The 19,215-nt window shown below is 34.0% G+C and overlaps 1 protein-coding gene across 1 annotated transcript; it reads left to right on the top strand.

Annotated features, from left to right (window-relative positions):
* Positions 1 to 8,241: 8,241 nt before the first annotated feature.
* Positions 8,242 to 9,531, top strand: LOC129944752 (uncharacterized). Its single transcript, XM_056054417.1, has one exon. It carries the CDS (start codon positions 8,242 to 8,244, stop codon positions 9,529 to 9,531), a length of 1,290 nt encoding a protein of 429 aa, XP_055910392.1.
* Positions 9,532 to 19,215: the final 9,684 nt, after the last annotated feature.

Raw genomic sequence — 19,215 nt, 5'->3', positions numbered from 1 at the left:
AAAAAGTGAGTTGAATTATTCTTAAATATTACCAACAATATTTTGCATATAACGAAATAGTCTGATGTCAAAATTTATTGTTGCTAACGATATTTTCATTCAAAATACCAATTTTTACAAATTTTAGTAGCATTTCTTAAAAGGTTGTATTCTTTTTGGATAAATGAGATATCGAGATATTCAGAGCCAAACATCCATTTTTACTAAATTTGTGTACTATTTTTGTAGATTTTATTTTATTTATGAAAAAACGGACTATTGGTTTCTTATAAAAAATTTATTGAATGTCGAAAACAATATTTTCAGTAGGATAAAATTAGTTTGAAGCCAATATTTTTAATTTTTGAAAAGATATTTGAGTCGAAAGTAAATTTTGAGCAAGTTGTTTTAGGTTTTTATTTTCTTATAATAAAAAATCGAATTGATTTTTCTCAAAATTTTACCAAATGTTGAAAACAATATTTCTTATAAGGAAAAATTAGTTTGAAGCAATAACCTCAAATTTTTGAAAAGATATTTTACTCAAAAATCAATGTTTACCAACTTTTAGTAATCGTTTTTTTTATTCTTCGTAAATTGACTACAATTCGGTTTTTCTCAAAATTTTATCAGATGTCAAAAGCGTTAGTTTTTGTTGCAAACAATTTTTTTTGAGATAATATCATTTTTTGTTCCTAAGATATTTTTTTCAAGTTTTTTTTTTTGATGTTTTAAAAAAACCGTTAAATAGCTTTTATCCAAAAATATATTTGTTTCGTATCACGTTACCAATATAATATAAAATTTAATTCAACTCGCTAGCGTTTTTGGTTCGTGAGATATTTTGGGTTAACTAAAATTTTAAACTTTTTTGTAAACTGCTATGGTAAAAAACCATCCACTTAATTTTCTTAAGAGTCCTTTCTGCATCTTTCTGCATTATTATCTGTATAATAAAATTTATTTGAAGTTAATATCTCTACTAATTCTTGAGCTATGGACTGCGAAAAAACTTCGCGAACGTACGGACGTATGAACTTCAAGGCTTACCATAATTTTCATTTTAAAAATAATGGAAGGTGAATTCAGCAAAGTGTTTTTACAACTTTAAACATATGTCAATTTTGGCATCTCTCAATTTTGGCATCTGTCACTTTTGACATCTGTCACTTTTGACATCTGTTACTTTAGGCATCTGTCACTTTTGATATTTGTCACCTTTTGGCATCTGATGGACTTTTCTTGTTTTATAGGCCAAATTAAATTGCTATTAATAAATTTAGATAATTTAAAAGGTGTGCTTAGTATCCATGAGGTTGATCTTAAATTATTTTATATCTATATAGGGCAAGGGTCAATCAAAAGTGACTTCGTGATTTAAATAAAGCGATGGATTTCAATGCGTTCAGAAAGGAAATCAGGGATTTGGTTATCATCTCGGAAAGTTTATCAATATCTTTAATGAATTCACTTCCAAAGCTTAACAATAATATTCTTGAATTAACCAGGGGAAAACATTTACAGAGAAAGTGAATCACAGTTTTACTTTCATGTTGAAGTCCGCAGGTTCGGCAATGAGTTTGTGAGGGATACCCAACCTTTCATCCTCTCCTATCGGCCAGTGTTCGAATTGTCGGAAATATTGAGAACATTTTGCCCTTCAAAACTCCAAGAGGAATATTTTCCATTTCTGCAAGTCAGCTATGAAGGGCCGATTGTAGCCGGGGCAACTTCTCAGTCCGTTCATTTCCATCAATGCCTGGAACCCAAATAAGAGTGAAACGTAGGTAAATGTTGAGGATGGATAGTTCATCCCGAGATTGTTGGACCAGAATATTTTCGACATTCAGTATTTGCATAAAGAATTCAAATCTACAAAAAACATTACGCAAAATTGGTAAAAAGTGGTTTTCGAGTAAACATCTCTTTAACTAAAATACATTTTGAAATTTCATCATATGTAAACATTTTAAACTTGTTTAGAAGAATTCACCTGACAACTTTTTAACAAAACACAAAAACCTACAAATTTTTTAAGCAAATCGACAGACGGGATGGGACATTATCAGTGTGGGTCTTACTCAGCCTCTTTTTAATAATGATTTTAAGAGCTCTCTTTTGATATCAATTCAAGTAACTGTCCATATCTCAAAAGCTTAGTTGAGAATTTTAAAACAAATATGAAAACTAAATGAACAGATGATCATTCATACCATTGAAAGCAGTGTCGGACACAAAACGAATCCCTGTGGCACACCAGCGTTTCTTTTGTCTTTTGTGGTTATCACATTTAAGCACCCCTAATGCAACAGTTACCCAACGTTACAAAAGGTTATATCTAACTTAGAAAGGGAAAAAGAAAAAAATGTAAACTATCCCTACCAAAGACATAACTTCAGTTAATTTAAAAGCTTCATAACTTGCATATATGCCAAAAGCGTTTTTCTGAATTTAAATACTCACAAAACTTATCAAATTGCAAAAGATTAAATTGATGAAACTTAAGGTACTTTTTCTTTTTCGCTGTCGAAATCTTTAAGAACAGTCAAGTGGCTTCACAGATTTGCTTAAATCGTTCAGGATTACAAGATGCTATCCTTTGCATTGGGATCTTTCTAAATTAAAAGAGAATATTATGGTAATAGAAAAAAGTTGTGGCTTTTAGTTTTCAAAGTTCCTATCTTTTATGTTTGTCCTGTTTGGTGTCTTATCTAGGTTTTCCAATTAATTGGTTTAACAATTTGTAAATAAACCTTTTAAATAGTACACAAAGGAAAACAGACATTGCGGTTTACTTTAATACTTAAAACAAAACAAAAATGTCTCAACAAGTTGTCGCTTAGTCAATTTAATTTAATGATATGCTATCTAAAAAACCTTTATGGAACCTCAAACCTTAATGACCTAAAAGCACCCTCTAGACTCCTTAAAAATTGAACTTATTATTAACTTAAAAGTTCTATCTTTTAAATAGGACATACATGGTCGTGTGCCTTTTTTAATATATTTAAAAGCCTTTTGCAGGTTAATACCTATCTACCTGAAAACTCCTCGATAATATCCTCGAAATTGGTCAGCATAGTCACCACACCATAAAACACAAAAACCCCCTTCCCCTTTCCCATAACTTGAACCAAAAAAAAAAAGCAATAAAATCAGCATCTCCTTCCCGTCAATAGTGTTGGCGAAAGTGCAGAGGCGTGCAAAAGACAGAATACCGATGAGTGATGGAAATGGCTTACAACAACTTATGGCAAACTGGCCTGGCTCCAAAACAAGATGAAACAAAAAAGAGCAAAACGCTAAATAAAATGCATTTTTTATTTATTTTCTTGTAACAAAACAAAACAACAACAAAAAAAATAGAAAAACAGCTTAAAGCAATATAAAGTTTATTTTCTCTTCTTTACTTTTTTTAAGGTACAAAAAAGAACAAACAACAAAATTTACAAAACGAAATTGTTCTTTTATAAAAGTTATTTCTTTCTTATGGTGTTTTCCTTCAACAACTCATCCCCAACAAGTTCCTGCCGAACACGACGACGGACAAGGACAACACAACGTGGTCGGGCCATACTTTTAATAACTTTTCAAAGTTTTCCCTGCAACAAGAAGAAAAAAAAAGAAATTCATATTTTTTCAAATAAACAAAAAGTACCGGCCTGGTGAGGTACTCCTCTGGTCTACCAACAAACTAGAAGATTGACATAAAAAAATGCAAGAAGGTGAGTACGAGTCCTTCCGTTTTTCCTTTTATTTGTAGGTGCAAAGTGAAGACGATAGGTAGGTCTAGATATATCTCTTACTTCAAGTCAAATTAGGAGTAATTACATCTCTGATAAAAAATAGCAAAATGGCTTTTTTTTTCTCACAATGAATCACTTCATAAAGTTGTTGTTGGGAAAGAAGGACTTCATTTTTTGTGAACATTTATTTTTATTTTCGCACGAACATCGAATCAAAAGAAAGTCGTCCGTCGGTAAAAATTCAAGAGAACGAGAAAAAAAGTTCAACAAGTAAACTTCTCCTTACAAAAACAAAACAAAAGGAATAAAAAGGATTCCTAAAGGATGTGTAGTGTGTTTATATAGAATGATGGCTTGGCTCTATGACTATCCACAGAAACTTTGTTTTGATGATTGTTTATGGCTACGTGAACAAATAAGCCAAAGGACTCAAGACTCTCTACTCTATTCCACTAGCTGCTTTTCTTATGTATGTGAGTTTATTATTTTCAAGAACTCAAATGGAAAAGTTATTATACGAGAGTATACCAAAGTCTATTTTCTTTCGAAATCAAATTAAAACGAATTTATTTCAACTAAGAATGACTTGGAACTTGGTTCGGAAGTTCGAAGTATTGCTATTTACTTTGAGAATGATATAAAAACTTTTACATACACATTCATACATATCCTTTTTGATATAAAATTGGCAAATATATATGTATGTGTATGAATGTGATGTGTATGTATCATAACGAGTCAAGTTCTTTTAAGAGCAAAAGTTGTAAGCCAACATAAGCCGGGTCGTAAAAAGCAAAGGAATCTATTAGAAAATATATACTTTAGGCTTAGTTTCTGTGTAAAAGTAAACATTATTAAGTTTGTCTTTTATGTAATGATGTATGAAGTTGTTTTTAGGTATATTTAGTGGGCTTTCCAAAGGAATCAATACTTATTGCAGGGGTTTTGGAGGGTCATTCAGTGTAAATCATTTTGTTGAGCTACAAGAATTTGTTACTATCTTGAGAACCTAAATAATGAGACCACAGGGGTAGTAATTAAATATTGAAAGGAGTTTAAGTAATTAGTAGTATTTGGAAAATAAGACTTAATTACAATAGAAATTCGTTTGATATATTACCTTCAAAATTGTTAAAACTCCATAGCTAACATTTTTAAAGCCTGACACACTGGGTCGTAAAATGCAAAGTTTTATCAAATCATTATCAGAAAATGTAGAATTTTTGGGAAAGAGCTTATTGCGACGACTGAAAACTGAAAATTAATGTCCAGAAGAAGACAATTCTGTTCTGGACTCCGTCGGCTAGGGCCACGAGGGATACATGCAAGAATTGGAGCAAGATGATCATCTCTGATCTTCACCGGCAGCCATTAGCGTGCAAAAGTGTAGTGAAGTACCTCGGTATCTGGTTAGATCAGTATTTATATTTGGACAGACATATAAATGCTATGCTCTGACCAGGGCTAGAGGGGCCTTCGCTCCAACTTCTGGACGTTTATTTTCAGTTTCCAATCGTCGCAATATTGCTGAATCTTGTCGAAATCACTAACCTCAACCTTTCGGTCCGTTCTGTACGCAATTAGATCGTCAGTGTAAAGGAGAATCGGCGAATTCACCGCTTCCTGTTGAAGACCATTTTTAATTGAGAATGTTGTGGTAGAAGTTACATTGCCACTTTTGACAACAAACTTTCTAAAGTTAAGCATGTCATAAAGTATATACAACAATGGCTTGCTTATGCCAAGCCTGCTCAGTTTTAGGTAAAGACCCTCTAACCATACGTTGTTAAAGGCCTTTTCCAAATCAACCAGAACAGCACCTGTGCATTGTTGTTTTGATTTATTCCATTAGATATCAGAAACGAGAATAGACGCAGCATGAATTGTGTCACGGCCCGCCTTCAACCCGAACTGTTTATCCGGAATTAATTTGTTGTCCGCACCGCAGCCCACTTAATCAGAGCCCTATTGAAGATTTTTTCGAAAAAAAGAAGATCGACCAAAGATTTGAGGGGTTGGAGTTGTCCTTTCCCTTTTTCGGAAGAGGATGAACCACAGCGATCTTCCAATCTACTGCATTAGCTTTGAAAGTCATAATTGCCCAAAATGCTGGTTGATCAAAATGAAAACTTTTGTTTATATTTAGAATTTTAAATACATTTTTGTCTGAGATTTAATAATGGAAAGGATCTAAAATGTTTCACATAGTATTTCAATTAAAAACGCTGAAAAAAAAGGATGTTTGATAAACTACAGAAGTTTTGCATTAATTAAAATAAATAACATATGACGTACAGCAATAAAAATGGCATACAAATAAGGTTAGGTCTAACAAAAATGACCTTTAAAGCAATGAGGTAGGTATGCTGAACAATATACCAGTTTTAATATTTTAACTTTAATCCTGACTTAAACTTTGAAATCTCAATGTTAAGTGTCAAATGTTGTTTTTTGAAGCATATCCCTTTTTTTATTTTTAAATGAAACAAATAATGACATTTAATGTTAAAACTGCGTCAAAACTGTGTCACTAATGCGTCTAAATGATCAATCGCCCGCAAAAAAAGTAGTCAAAGGATGTCAAATCACAATACCGATGAAGATAGTTTCACTGGTCCATTTCATGAGATGATTTCGCCATCAAACGTTTGGTTTAGCAAAATAATGATGAATTATGCAGTCTTTTAGTTCAGGAAAATAAGATACAAAAATGGCATAGCCTTAGCAAAGATTTATTTATACGCCCATACATCTCTTTAAAAAGTCCTCTTATTTTTGACCGGTTTGAAAAAAAGTTGTAGGTACACATTGTAGATCATGTAATTCTGAACGGTTTTTCTGTACGCAATTATCCGTTAATTATCTAACGTTAATATAAACTTATAGCTATTTACGTAATTTTTAATTTAAAATTGGCAACGCTGGCCAGAAAGAGTACGGTTGACATTTATAAGAAGTTCTGTGAAATTGTGCGAAAATATTGTAAAAAAGTAGTATTTACAACATAAAAAATTGAAAAAAAACTCAAATAAAATCCCAAATAATCGTTTGCCAAGAGGTGAGCTATCATCTGATTATTTTGAAAGTATATTAAGCTTGTAAAATGAATGGGCTACAAAGAACCCCGCCAAATAATAACAACAACATCCCCAAGTGCAACAATACAAAAGTGTATGGCGCTATATCGCAAAAACGACAGTGTCGTTCTCCCATAAACTCCATTATGCAAGATCGTGAATCGGGCAATATGCAAGTGGTGGATGTTAAGACTTTAGAACGATCACTAGCAACGTTACTTGATGAACGTATGAAAAACTTGGCTACCAAATCGGACTTGGTTGAAGTCAAGACAAAAATGGATAGTCTAGAAAGGAGTAATGTTTTTCTTCAATCGAAACTTCAACAGGTAGAGAATAGATGTCAAGTGCTTGAATTGAACGGCAAATCGATGTCCTAGAAAAAAAAATCCAACGAAAAGAATCTGGTACTGCATATTCCAACTCAGGACGACGATCAGCATGTTATTGAAAAAATAAAATTGTGTGCTTAGATCTGCTTCAGGAAAATAATCCTTCGAAAATCGTCAAAACCAAAGTTATACGCTCCAGAAACAAAAGAGTAGCGAACGTCATCGTCGAAATGCAACACAGCGAAGATGTATCACGTATATTGAGGTCAGCAATCAAGTTGAGGGATACTGGAATCTCTATCCACCGAGATTATACTCGAGCTGCTCGTGATAAAAGAAGACGTATTTTGCAAATTAAAACAAACATTCAGACATATAACAAAAACATGAAGGTGACGATTCGAGGACAAACACTTATTTGTGAAAACAAATCTTTTTATCTGGACCATAACAACATGCTTAAATGTGAAACAGATGATGAAATTGGTATGACATTAATGAACAAAATTCTGACAGCATGCAGTGACAGCAACAACTTGACAGAAACTGCACAATCAACCAACAACGTCGGTAATACAGTTCATGTGCCTACAACCAGTGCTGCAGTTGGGAGTGTAAATTGTAGTATTTAGTATTAATGCCGTCTGCCGTAGTTTAAATAATTCAAACTCAAGTAATTTAGACAGTATCCAAAAATATTCAAACATTTTATCTTATAATGCGTCAGGTTTGACCAATAAAGCGTTATTTAGTGATTTTTATAAATTTGTTAATACTTTTGACATAATATTTTTATTTGAAACTTTTGTAACAGAGAACAATTACACAAGTATAGATAATAAACTAATAGATTATAAGTTTATGTGGATCCCGGCAATACGAAGTCAAACAAGAGGAAGAGCAAGTGGAGGATGTTACTTTGGTTACAAAAAAGAGTTAGTAAACTTGAAGTGTGAGTTTCTCAATCAAAATCACCTAACGTACGTTAAATTGCAAATCAACAACAAAACCCTTTTGATACTCCCCCTGTACTTGAATTGCAATAATTGGGATGAGGACTTTGATAATCTCGGCGAGATATTTAATACGATTAGTTCATCGAAAATAATGCTGATTGGGGATCTGAACGGGAGAATCGGTCAAGTTGCAGGAACAATTAACGAAGCAAAAGGAATTAATAGGCAGACTAAAGATGTAGTGTGCAATACAAGAGGAAAACGAATAATTGAACTGTGTGACTCGTTTGGATTGAGAATTCTAAATGGAACAATGCCCAGTGACGTTTCTGGTGATTTTACTTTTGTTGGTGGTCAAGGTTCATCAACTATTGATTATTCAATGATAGGCGAAGATTGGAAACCCTTTGTGACTGATTTCGAGGTGCGAGAACTTCCATACTCAGACCATCTGCCGATAGTCGTTACCTTACGGATGACTGGGCATTCAACTGTAGTAAATAACATCGACCAATTACTTCCTAGACTCAACTGGAAACTCTCAAAAGCCTCATTATACAGACAACGTTTGGACACGAATCTACACAACCGCCAAAATACGGACTTTCGCTTGCTAGATCAAATTGTTAAGGCATCTTATCCACAGCAGCAGATTAGTACTACACGAAACAAAATAAGGGTAGAGCCTTGGTTTGACGAAGAATGCCAGAAGGCACGCAGAATTTCATTCGCATGGCTCAGGAATTTCAGAAACTCACCTCAAGGTCAATTTAGAAACATATACATCGAAGCTAATACGACATATAAAAAACTGTGCAAAAGCAAAAAGCGAGAGTATGAGGAACGACAAGCGGCCAGGTTGGCCTCTTGTAATAATGCATCAACGTTTTGGAAACTTGCGTGGGAGCTAAATGGTAAAAAACCGCCAATACACAAAAATCTGTGTGCAAATATGCTAGCCGAACACTTTCGGAAACTCCTCAACCCAGAAATGATGCCATCTATCTGGCAATATGCAACACCTGGTATAACCAATGAAATATTGGACTCGCAGTTTACTGCACAAGAATGGGAGCAAGCGTTATGTACTCTGAAAGATGGGAAAGCAGCAGGCGCAAACGGTATCCCAGCCGAATTTTACAAATATGGCACTTCTGCACTTAATGATCGACTTCTTACGATGTTCAATAAAGTCATAGAGGGGAATTTGGTAGTGAATGAATATCAAGAAGCTGTTATATTCCCAATACATAAGAAAGGATCATACGCGGATGCTTCAAACTATCGGGGCATTTCCTTCTTGAATGCAACATATAAAATTCTTACAACGATGATGCAGAAAAGTCTCAACAAGTGGATTAAGTCTCAGAACATACTGAAAGAGTTTCAAGCAGGTTTTAGAGCAGGCTACTCTACAATGGACAATATTTTTGTACTCTGAAGTCTTGCAGAAAGCTTTATCGCTCAAAAAAAGAAATTATATGTATTTTTCATCGACTTTCAAGCGGCATTCGATACAATAAATAGAGGTGCCTTATTCTACAAGCTATATAACGCGGGGTTATCGATGAAATTTGGACGTGCGCTAGAGAATCTCTATAGAGGAACACGAGCGGCTGTATGGAATGGTGCAGAGTTGTCAGATTGGTTTGTGACCTCATCCGGAGTAAGGCAAGGCTGCACATTGAGCCCCACTTTCTTCTCACTTTTTATAAATGACCTGATTGATTATCTTCCTGGTGGCAGATTATTTGCAGGTGATATTGTCATGTTTGCGTATTCGCCGGAAGCGTTACAGCTCATGATAAACAGGTTATATAATTATTGTTGCTTATGGAACTTAATCGTTAACGAGAAATGGTCATTTAACGGAGAAGCCTTAGAGTGTGTAACCGAATACAAATACCTAGGGGTATTATTACGAGAAGTTTGAGCATGCAGAAGCATATAATAAATAGTTATAATCTATAATTGTTTTTTTGCGTGTAAAACACATAGTTTTGCATTTGTCAATATTCAATAAAAGTCGGTTAGTATTGCACCATTCCCTAAAACTATGAAGATCTTCTTGAAGCTGTGAGCAGTCATTAATTGAACTAATAGATTTGAAAATTTTAATGTCATCAGCGTATATTAAAACGAAGGAGTTTTTTATAACGGATGTTTTGTCATTTATATATAAGATAAATAATAAAAGACCTAAATGGCTACCCTGTGGAACACCAGAGTTGACCTAAAATTGGTCGGAGAATTCATTTCTGAATACAACGCTATAACTTCTGTTCTTGAGATAAGACGAGATCCACGTCAAGAATTTGTCGTTAAACCCTAATGCCTTGAGTTTATGGACTAAAGTCTTGTTGCACAATTTGTCAAAGGCTTTGCTGAAATCTGTGAATACGCAATATACTTGCTTACGATCTTCGACGGAGTGAAGGCAAAAAGAAGTGAAGTGAAGTAGGTTTGTAATTGTTGATTTATTCTGGACGAAACCATGTTGATTTTCACTTACAATTGAATTACAATCAAAGGATAACATCTTACAGATAATGGAATCAAATAGTTCGGGAATAACGGAAAGTTTGGCAATCGGTCGGTAATTAGTTATTTCATTCTTAGACCCTTTTTTATGAATCGGAGTTATAAATGCACTTTTCCATAACAGTGGAAAACTGAGCTTCTAAGAGATTCATTAAACAAAACAAACAGTTAAAAATAATACTATTAAAATTTAGACACATGTCATCAATATTACGATTTAGGAGCAGTTGATTCCAGTCAAAACTACACAATAAGTTAGTTAGTTCATTTAAGTTACATTTTTTAAAATTGAATTCTAGTTTTTCATTTGATGTATTAGGGATATTGCACACATTTATATTCAGTGATATATTTAAAGCTGGATGGTGACGGTTTTCTTCTACTAGTTTAACATCGGCTGGAGATACAGCTACGTCAGTATTTATCGTGTCGGAGAAAAGTATTAGGTCCAAATATTTGTTGCATTGATTGGCAACCCCATTAAATTGAACAAGTCCACAAGAAGCTAAACCATCAATAATTGTGAATTCATTGGTGCTCGTTGGACTCATAGGTGTAAAAGAGTTGAAATCTGATGATTTTGTCCAGTTGAGGTTTGGAAGATTGAAATCACCTACGATCAGCAGTTCATCATTAGGTTCCATTTGGTCGTGGATCTTCTCAGTTAAATGTATGCATTTTTCATAGACAAAACTGGTAGATCTTGGAGGTATGTATACTGAGATGATAAAGAGATAACCTGTTTCCAATTTGATTTTAATACATAGCATTTCGACGTCAGAATGATCAAAAGTATCAACCAAAGTGCATATAAGGTAGTTTTTTAACGCGAATAGTATTCCACCACCAACTGTCTCCGAGTCGCTCGATTGGTGCCTATCTCGTCTAAAAACTTGGTAAGTTGAGTCAAAGAGTTCGGTATTTATAAAGAAATTATTTAGCCATGTTTCTGTAATAGTAACTATGTCATGTTGTAGATTGTTAATATTTTTATAGATCGCATTGAGCTTTGTCCTTAGGGTATTGACGTTTTGGTAATAAATCAAAACTTGTTGAATCTGACTCTTCGATAATAATGCATTTTCCGGGTCTCTTAAAAAGGGTTAAAGGATGACGACTTTATATTATTATTTTGTTTATTCTTGAATTCGTGTATTATGATCCCTTTTGGCCAAAGCGATGTTGAGTTTAGAAGGTGGAAGATTGAGTCTAGAACTCTTATCTTAAAAGATGCATATTTCGATTGGTTTCGATGAATTATTTTCTCAACTTTTAATAGCGACGTATCAGTCTTGTTCGAAATAAAGTTTTTAATATCGAGAGCGTTTGTTGAACGGGCAAGTTTAGATAAAAACAAAGTTCAATGGCCTTCTACTACTTAGATGTTGAAATGAAATAAAACAAGCTGAGTGTGAGGTATTAACAAAATTATTTTTTATTTGAAAGGTGCATGTATACCGTTAAGTGTGGAATAAGACATAGACCTGCGACTTCAAGAAACCTCACAGGGACGCTACGTTCTGTGTGGCACGTAGCGCCATACTCCTGGAACCATTAGAAATTAGTACTCTTCCAAACGTTTCAAAGCCCAGTCAGCGAACAAACTACGTTGTCTTTGGTCATGAACTTTGAACTCTTGAATTCCCGACGCAAAATTTACCAAGTTGAAGTCTACGAAAGGCCGAGTTCTTGTGCATGGAGAGGAATAGACTGCTTCGGGTTCTGCTATACACCCTTACGGACCGCGGCCATTTTCTCAACCGATTATTTAGTAAGCCAGTTGTCTTAAATTTGGCCACCAAACGTTGAAGAGTTGACTGTGAAGAGCCACCACGTCTACCGTAAAATGGGCGCACTGTGAGCAACGTTTGCATTAACGAACAGGCATTTTGATAATAAAGTTTTATTATTTGAACGTGTTGTTCAATCGTGTAACTTGCCATGCGGCTTTGGCATCAAAAAAAAAAATCAAATGGGGTGGCGCAACAGTCCGTTGTGAACCAGGGCCTAGTGACTTACAACTCTCAACCATTCCTGTGTGCGAGTACTGTTGTCAGGAATGGAAGGGACCTACAATTTAAGGCCGAATCCGAACGGCTAGTTTGAGAAAGCACTTTTTCATGACAAGAATTACTCTTGAAGGATTTGTCAATTCCTCGCAAGAGGCAGTACCCGCGAAAATTATTTTTTTTTAAATTAAGCTGGCACAGGCAGGGATTGAACCCAAGACCCCTTGCATGACAGTCCAACGCACTAACCATCATGCCACGGGTTTGGCATAATCAAGTTAATAATAAACAAAAGATTTGATAGGTGTCACCAACACAAAATGGACAGGAAGGTTCCAAGCTATAATTTTTCGTCAAGATGAATGAATGAATCTTAACTTTTCTCTGGTATATTAACACCGTTTGACTCTTGGAACAATGGACATATGTATATGTAATGGAGTTTCAAATTCTCACAAAGATTGTTCTTACTCCAAAAATAACAAGTCCACTTAAGCCTCAAAACTGATAATGATTTAAAAATAAGAGTCGTAAATTGAAAAAATGCCCAAAAAACATGTAAAGGTATTTCCATTACAAGTCTTTCCCACATTTTATGAGAATGAAAGCTGGTTTCAAAGCTATTTCAATACAATAACATTTGAATTACCATTAAAATTTAAATCCTGAGATCATTCAATTCTTTTTTATAATTCAAAATTGATGTGAGAAGAAAAAATTCTCGAAATTTTACAAATAGACTACAATGCACCTTCGCAAAGTCTATTAGGTTAAAATTCCGTCATCAGTTGTGTTGTCATTGAGGATAGGCCCTAGGCTGTCAATTTTTCTTAGAATAAAATAATATGAATTTTTAAATTACACACTATCATGAAACCACGCATCACAACAAACGTCCTTGAGCAAATTACTACAGGGCACGATAAAAGTTCAACTTTTCAACTTCTATTTTTGTGCTATGAAAATTAAAAACACAAATTAATTTTTAAGGAACTCCCTTCGCTTTTCTTGTGGGAAATAAAATTTGCTTATTCTAAACGTCTGGAGGATACCAAAATCATAGATTCTAAAAATACTAATCAACGTTTTTAAAGGAACATTTACGTTCTTCAACTCAAAGACGCTGACAAATATTTGTCATATTATATGAAAACACATTCCAAAAAATATGTGATTATGAATAATATACTTAAGGCTCAAGTAATATGATTGGAAATAAAATACAGATTGAATATTTTAGTGTACACCTGGGCGTATACGTACTTTTTCATATAATATGTTCTCTTGACAGTAAAAAGAACCTGATTCTTGAAGTACTCAAAATTCTAATTAACGTTTTCCAGAAAAATTTAACTCTTCATTTAAAAATTTTTAAAATAGCTATTTTCTTAACTCCATCTCATTAAATTGCAACAAATCATCTAATTTCCAAACGACGACACCACAAAATTATCATCATTTGAACTGTCGAAACGTTTTCTATTACATTTTTTCTTCTGTGTTTAAAAACTTTTATATTAAAACAAAAGTTTCTTTTCTCTTACAAAACTTAAACTAAATTAGACAAAAAAAAAAGTCAATTCCAATTTAATTCCTACGCAATTATCTCGTGTCGTGTGTCCTTTTGGTCCTTTTGCGCTCACACAGCATTGAAATCGTTTTCGTTGTTTTCGGTCTTCGGTCAGTGGACATGGACAGCGACACACCTTGCTGCCTTCTGTTTTTGGGAAATGTCAAATAAACAGTTATTCTGTGAGCAGTGTCTTTTCGCCGCATGGTTTCATTAAATGTGGATACAAAAGTATAAAGGATTCCACCAATGTCTCTGATGGCATAGCAGAGCAAAGCAGGGCAGTCAAAAAGTTTGTGCTCGCACCAACTTCTCAAAGGATTCTTTCTAGGTTCAAGTGAAAGAAGAAACTTTGGGATTTATTTAACCAAAAAACGATCATACTGTTGGTTGGATGGCTGGTTGGTTGGGTTTGGCTGGACGTGAACCTCTGGAACTCTTTGTGTGATGTGTTTTCTGGAAGGTTATATTGTTTTCAATTTAAATTCACTGAAAGTTCCTTTTTCCACGTCCAATTCAAGGTGACGTGATTGAGTTTTTGTGTAAAGCTCTGCAAGCCAAGGAAGGGGTTAGTTGTTGTGTTTTTTTTGGTAGAGGGTTGGTTCTGTCTGAATGTTGTGCATGTATATATATAAACAGTCATCGCCTTGAACTTTTTAACTTTTTCTTTCTCTCCACCTCTTTTTTGCAGAAAATATACTTTCTGTTTAATTTGGGTTCCAGAATACTGCACCATGGCTTTCTATGTTTGTATGTATTGTATGTGTATAAACGAAGGATTGAATTAAGAATATACTGCAATTGCAGAGTCCTTAATTCGTCGCTCATCAACATCCAAACACACTTCGAAACCAAACAACACCCAACAGCGTCATCGTATTTCCATTGCCACAGGATTGCGGTAGGGTCATTTTGACTAAATAAATTATTCTAATTGAACAACACTTTGACCAGAGTCAACTAACCATGTTACCCAATCCAGATGGGGCTACTGATGCTGTATCCTTTTATAAATATAAGCGAACTACCAACCAATGGTAATGGTATGGGTACTGGTACCTACCTCTACCAAAACCTCTCTCTTTATACTTGAGGCTCCTCTGGAATGATGAAGAGAAGACTGTTTGGCTGGCTGAACAGAAACAGACTGTGTATATATTAAAAACGAGGTGAAGGTAAAGCATGTTTTCAGTGTGTACACATCACACAAAAAGTCCAGGCTTCATAAAGGAGAAATTAATTTAATTTCACGCGTGCAGTAGGAATTTATTTAAGTTCATTGGAGTAGGATGTAGGTGCTCTTCATAAAAAACAGCTCTATAAGTTAGTTACAGGTTGAGAGTTATAGGACAGGACTCTAAGTTCTAGGTACTCAAGCCAATGTTTGTATATTATAAAGTGTGTAAAGGATAAACTAACAGAGTTTCATTTAGAGGTAAAAGTCTACTTACGAAGGATAGGAGGGACCTATATACAAAGTTTTGTCGCCTGAATAAGAATTTTAAAAACACACAAAAACTGTCAAGTGGGATAAGATTGCAATGAATTTATTTATAAGTTTTATGGAATTTTGCTTTTCTATTTGTATACCAACCTACTCACATCTAAGGATCAGTGAGAGCATGAAAAGATGGGATTTTGCAAATGTTTTTGAAAAATAATTAGTAAACTCATGAGAGGACATAGTTAATCTTAATACAGCCGTTAAGAACAAAAGATTGAAAAGCTTTATGGTTTGCTGTACGCAGTTTATCTTATTTATTTTAATGAGAATTTCAAGCAATAACTTAGGGTCATAAAGGAGAGAGAAATCATTGTGACGAGGGAAATGCAAAGACTCACTTGGACCCTTGAATACTGTAATAAGCTTCTAGTAATGAGTAAAACTTATGTGGAAAAATGAGACAAGTAGAAAAGATAGCTCCATTAGTTAAAATATTTTGAACTTTTTATAAGAATTTCAAAATTCCATCAAAAACACACAACCTCTTGTACCATAGCCTTATGTGATATGCTTTTAAGTAAATGAAGCAATGAAATGAATTCTATGTTAAATTTTAGTTCATATATATTTTTGAGTGGGCCTTAAAATTCCCAAAAGACCAATTAAAGTGGAAATCTCACATTCGTAGAGTATGGCTAAAAAAGAATCTGTGGACCTGAAAGTACGTCGAAAATTTGGGTCAGGGGTAAGCTGATGAGCATCACTGGAAGTAAGGTTATTTTGATAAAGTTATTAAAGGCAAGGAATGCAACTAGAAATTTACTAAAACATTATTTACGAAAATAGCCTCAAAATAAAGATAGAAATGCAACGGTGTACAAAAGCTGCAGTGTAGTCTCATTCTCTTTAACCAGTTTTTGTTTTACTTCTATCCACGGAACTCCTGTGGACTTTTGGGACATCTTCCCCTTGAAAACTGTACCCAACTTTTTGACAAAACTATTTTCTTGTATTAACATCGAAATCCTAAAGCAGCAGAATGTTTGCGACTTTAAATCTGTGATCGCTAAACTAAATATGGTCTGTGATGTACAGAACAGCGCATGCGTAAAACTGAAAAACGTTTGGTCTTCTTGGTGCAAAAACCAAAAGGCATTCGATTCATTAAATTCTACAGCTACTAATGAATAAAAAACAAATGAAAAAGTTGAGGGTATTGCTGTAAGCTTAACAATTAACAAAAAATTCAATACGAGAAATTGATGCCCAACTCTAACGAATGCCTTTCGACTTCAACTGCCACTGTTTGTTGGATCTTTATTAACTTCCCAAAGGAAGTTATTGTAATAGGTCCGATTTTTTGAATTGAAAATTTTGACATTTCTGGACATTTCAAGGTCCCTAGAGTCGAAATAAAAGATGTTTAGAAAGATGTCTGTGCGTGCGTGTGTACGTACGTCCGTACGTATGTACCTTAACGACGTTTTTTTCGTCGTCCATAGCTCAAAAGCAAAAGAGATATCGATTACAAATAAATTTTGTCATAGAGATAATAAGGCAGAAAGATGCAGAAAAGTGCATGGGTAGTTTTTTTACCATAGCAGTTTGAAAAAAGGTGAAAATTGTGGTTAACACTAAGTATCTTACGAACCAAAAACGATAGAGACTTGAATTCAATTTTATATAATATATTGACCCGTGATATCAAAGAAATGTATTTTTTGAAAAAAAAATCCATTTAACGGTCACCTCCAAAATTTTACGACCAAAAAATATGATTTCATCTCCAAAACAATTTTGTGCAACGAAAAATAATGTTTTCGACATCTGATAAAATTTTGAGAAAAACCGAACTGACAGTTTTTTTTACAAATAATAAAAATCTAAAAAAAATTAATAAAAGTTGGTAAAAATTTACTTTCAACTCAAATAGCTTTCAAAAATTAAAAATATTGGCTTCAAATTTATTTTATTTCACAAAAAATTTGAAGTTATCAGTGTGGGTCGCATCCCAGCCCCTTTTTTAAATTGCAATGGTTGCTATTTTTGGACATCACGTTCATTGCTCCTCAAATTATTTCAGTTGGCCAAAATTGCATTTTAAGAAACAAAAAATATCTAATGACCACCAAAAAAAAACGTTTTGATTTTAATAATGACCTGAGAAAATTAATAAGCATTCGGAACTTGTTCTTAATAGGCTAGGCGGTGATTTTAATAGCAGAAATAGAAACTGAGGGTGTTTAATAGATTACGCATGGGCTAATATTCTTGGTAATTTGAATCAGAGACACTCGTTACCCAAGTTATTATCCTTCAAATAATCGTTCCAATCCCTCGACTTTAGATCTTTTTCTAACCAATATGCCATGGATTTTCAGTCAACCTATGGTAATTAATGAACTAAGTTCGGATCATCTGCTTGTCACAACGGGGGTTTTCGAATCCCCTGTATCTCAAATTAATGAAGTCCATGACTTCAAAAATGCAAATTGGAGTAGCTATAAGAACAAATTAAACATTAAGCTACGACATATGCCTAACTTTCTGACAAGAGATTTCAATGAAAATGATATTAACGAAAGTAGATCTTTCTTTACAACTTTAGTTATTGAATGCATTAATAAATACGTACCAAAGAAAACTATACGAGCAGGTAATCCAATTCAACTGCCTGGCAATATCATTGAAATGATTAGATAGATGAGAAATAGGGATCTTGACCTGCTCTCAGAAGTTAAAATTCTCAATGACTTAGTTAAAGAATCCATAAATACTTTAAAAATAAATGTTGGAATCGTTAATTACAAGACTTAGAAGATTCTAGTAAGCCCTTCTCGAATATTGTAAAAGTAATTAACAAAAAGAAACCGTTTATTCCCGCTCTAAAAGTTGGTGATTCGATAATGGTTACAAGTTCCGAAAAAGCAAACGCTTTAGCGCATACTTTTCATGCAAACCATTAAGTGTCTCATTGCAATACAACATTTGAATCTGCAGTCATTACATCCATAAGTTTAGTAGATACAAGATTAATTGAAGAAAACAAAAAGAGGCTTAGATGCGGCCCACACTGATAACTTCCCATCCCGTATGTCGATAGGTCTTGCTTAAAAGTTTTTCTATAAGTACCCGTATCAATTTTTACCACACTTGAGTACTATTTTTTGTAGAATGGACTGCTGGATTTTTATAAAGGTTGATTTTTAGGTTTTGAGGTTAGGATTTTCATGCATTAGTATTTGACAGATCACGCATGATTTCAGACATGGTGTCAAAGAGAAAGATGCTCAGTATGCTTTGACATTTCATCATGAATAGACTTACTAACGAGCAACGCTTGCAAATCATTGAATTTTATTACCAAAATCAGTGTTCGGTTCGAAATGTGTTTTGCGCTTTACGTCCGATTTATGGTCTACATAATCGACCAAGTAAGCAAACATTTAATGCGATTGTGACCAAGTTTCGCACTCAGTTTACTTTATTGGACATTAAACCAACCACACGAATGCGTACAGTGCGTACAGAAGAGAATATTGCGTCTGTTTCTGAGAGTGT

Source organism: Eupeodes corollae, chromosome 2 (assembly GCF_945859685.1).
Source record: "Eupeodes corollae chromosome 2, idEupCoro1.1, whole genome shotgun sequence".
NCBI lineage: Eukaryota > Metazoa > Arthropoda > Insecta > Diptera > Syrphidae > Eupeodes > Eupeodes corollae.
The sequence above is the reverse complement of the archived record's forward strand: the minus strand, read 5'-3'. Positions and strand labels throughout refer to the sequence as shown.

Bases quoted from the DNA above. Each gene is read 5' to 3' on its own strand.
- LOC129944752 (XM_056054417.1), top strand. From the start codon at position 8,242: ATGCTGATTGGGGATCTGAACGGGAGAATCGGTCAAGTTGCAGGAACA.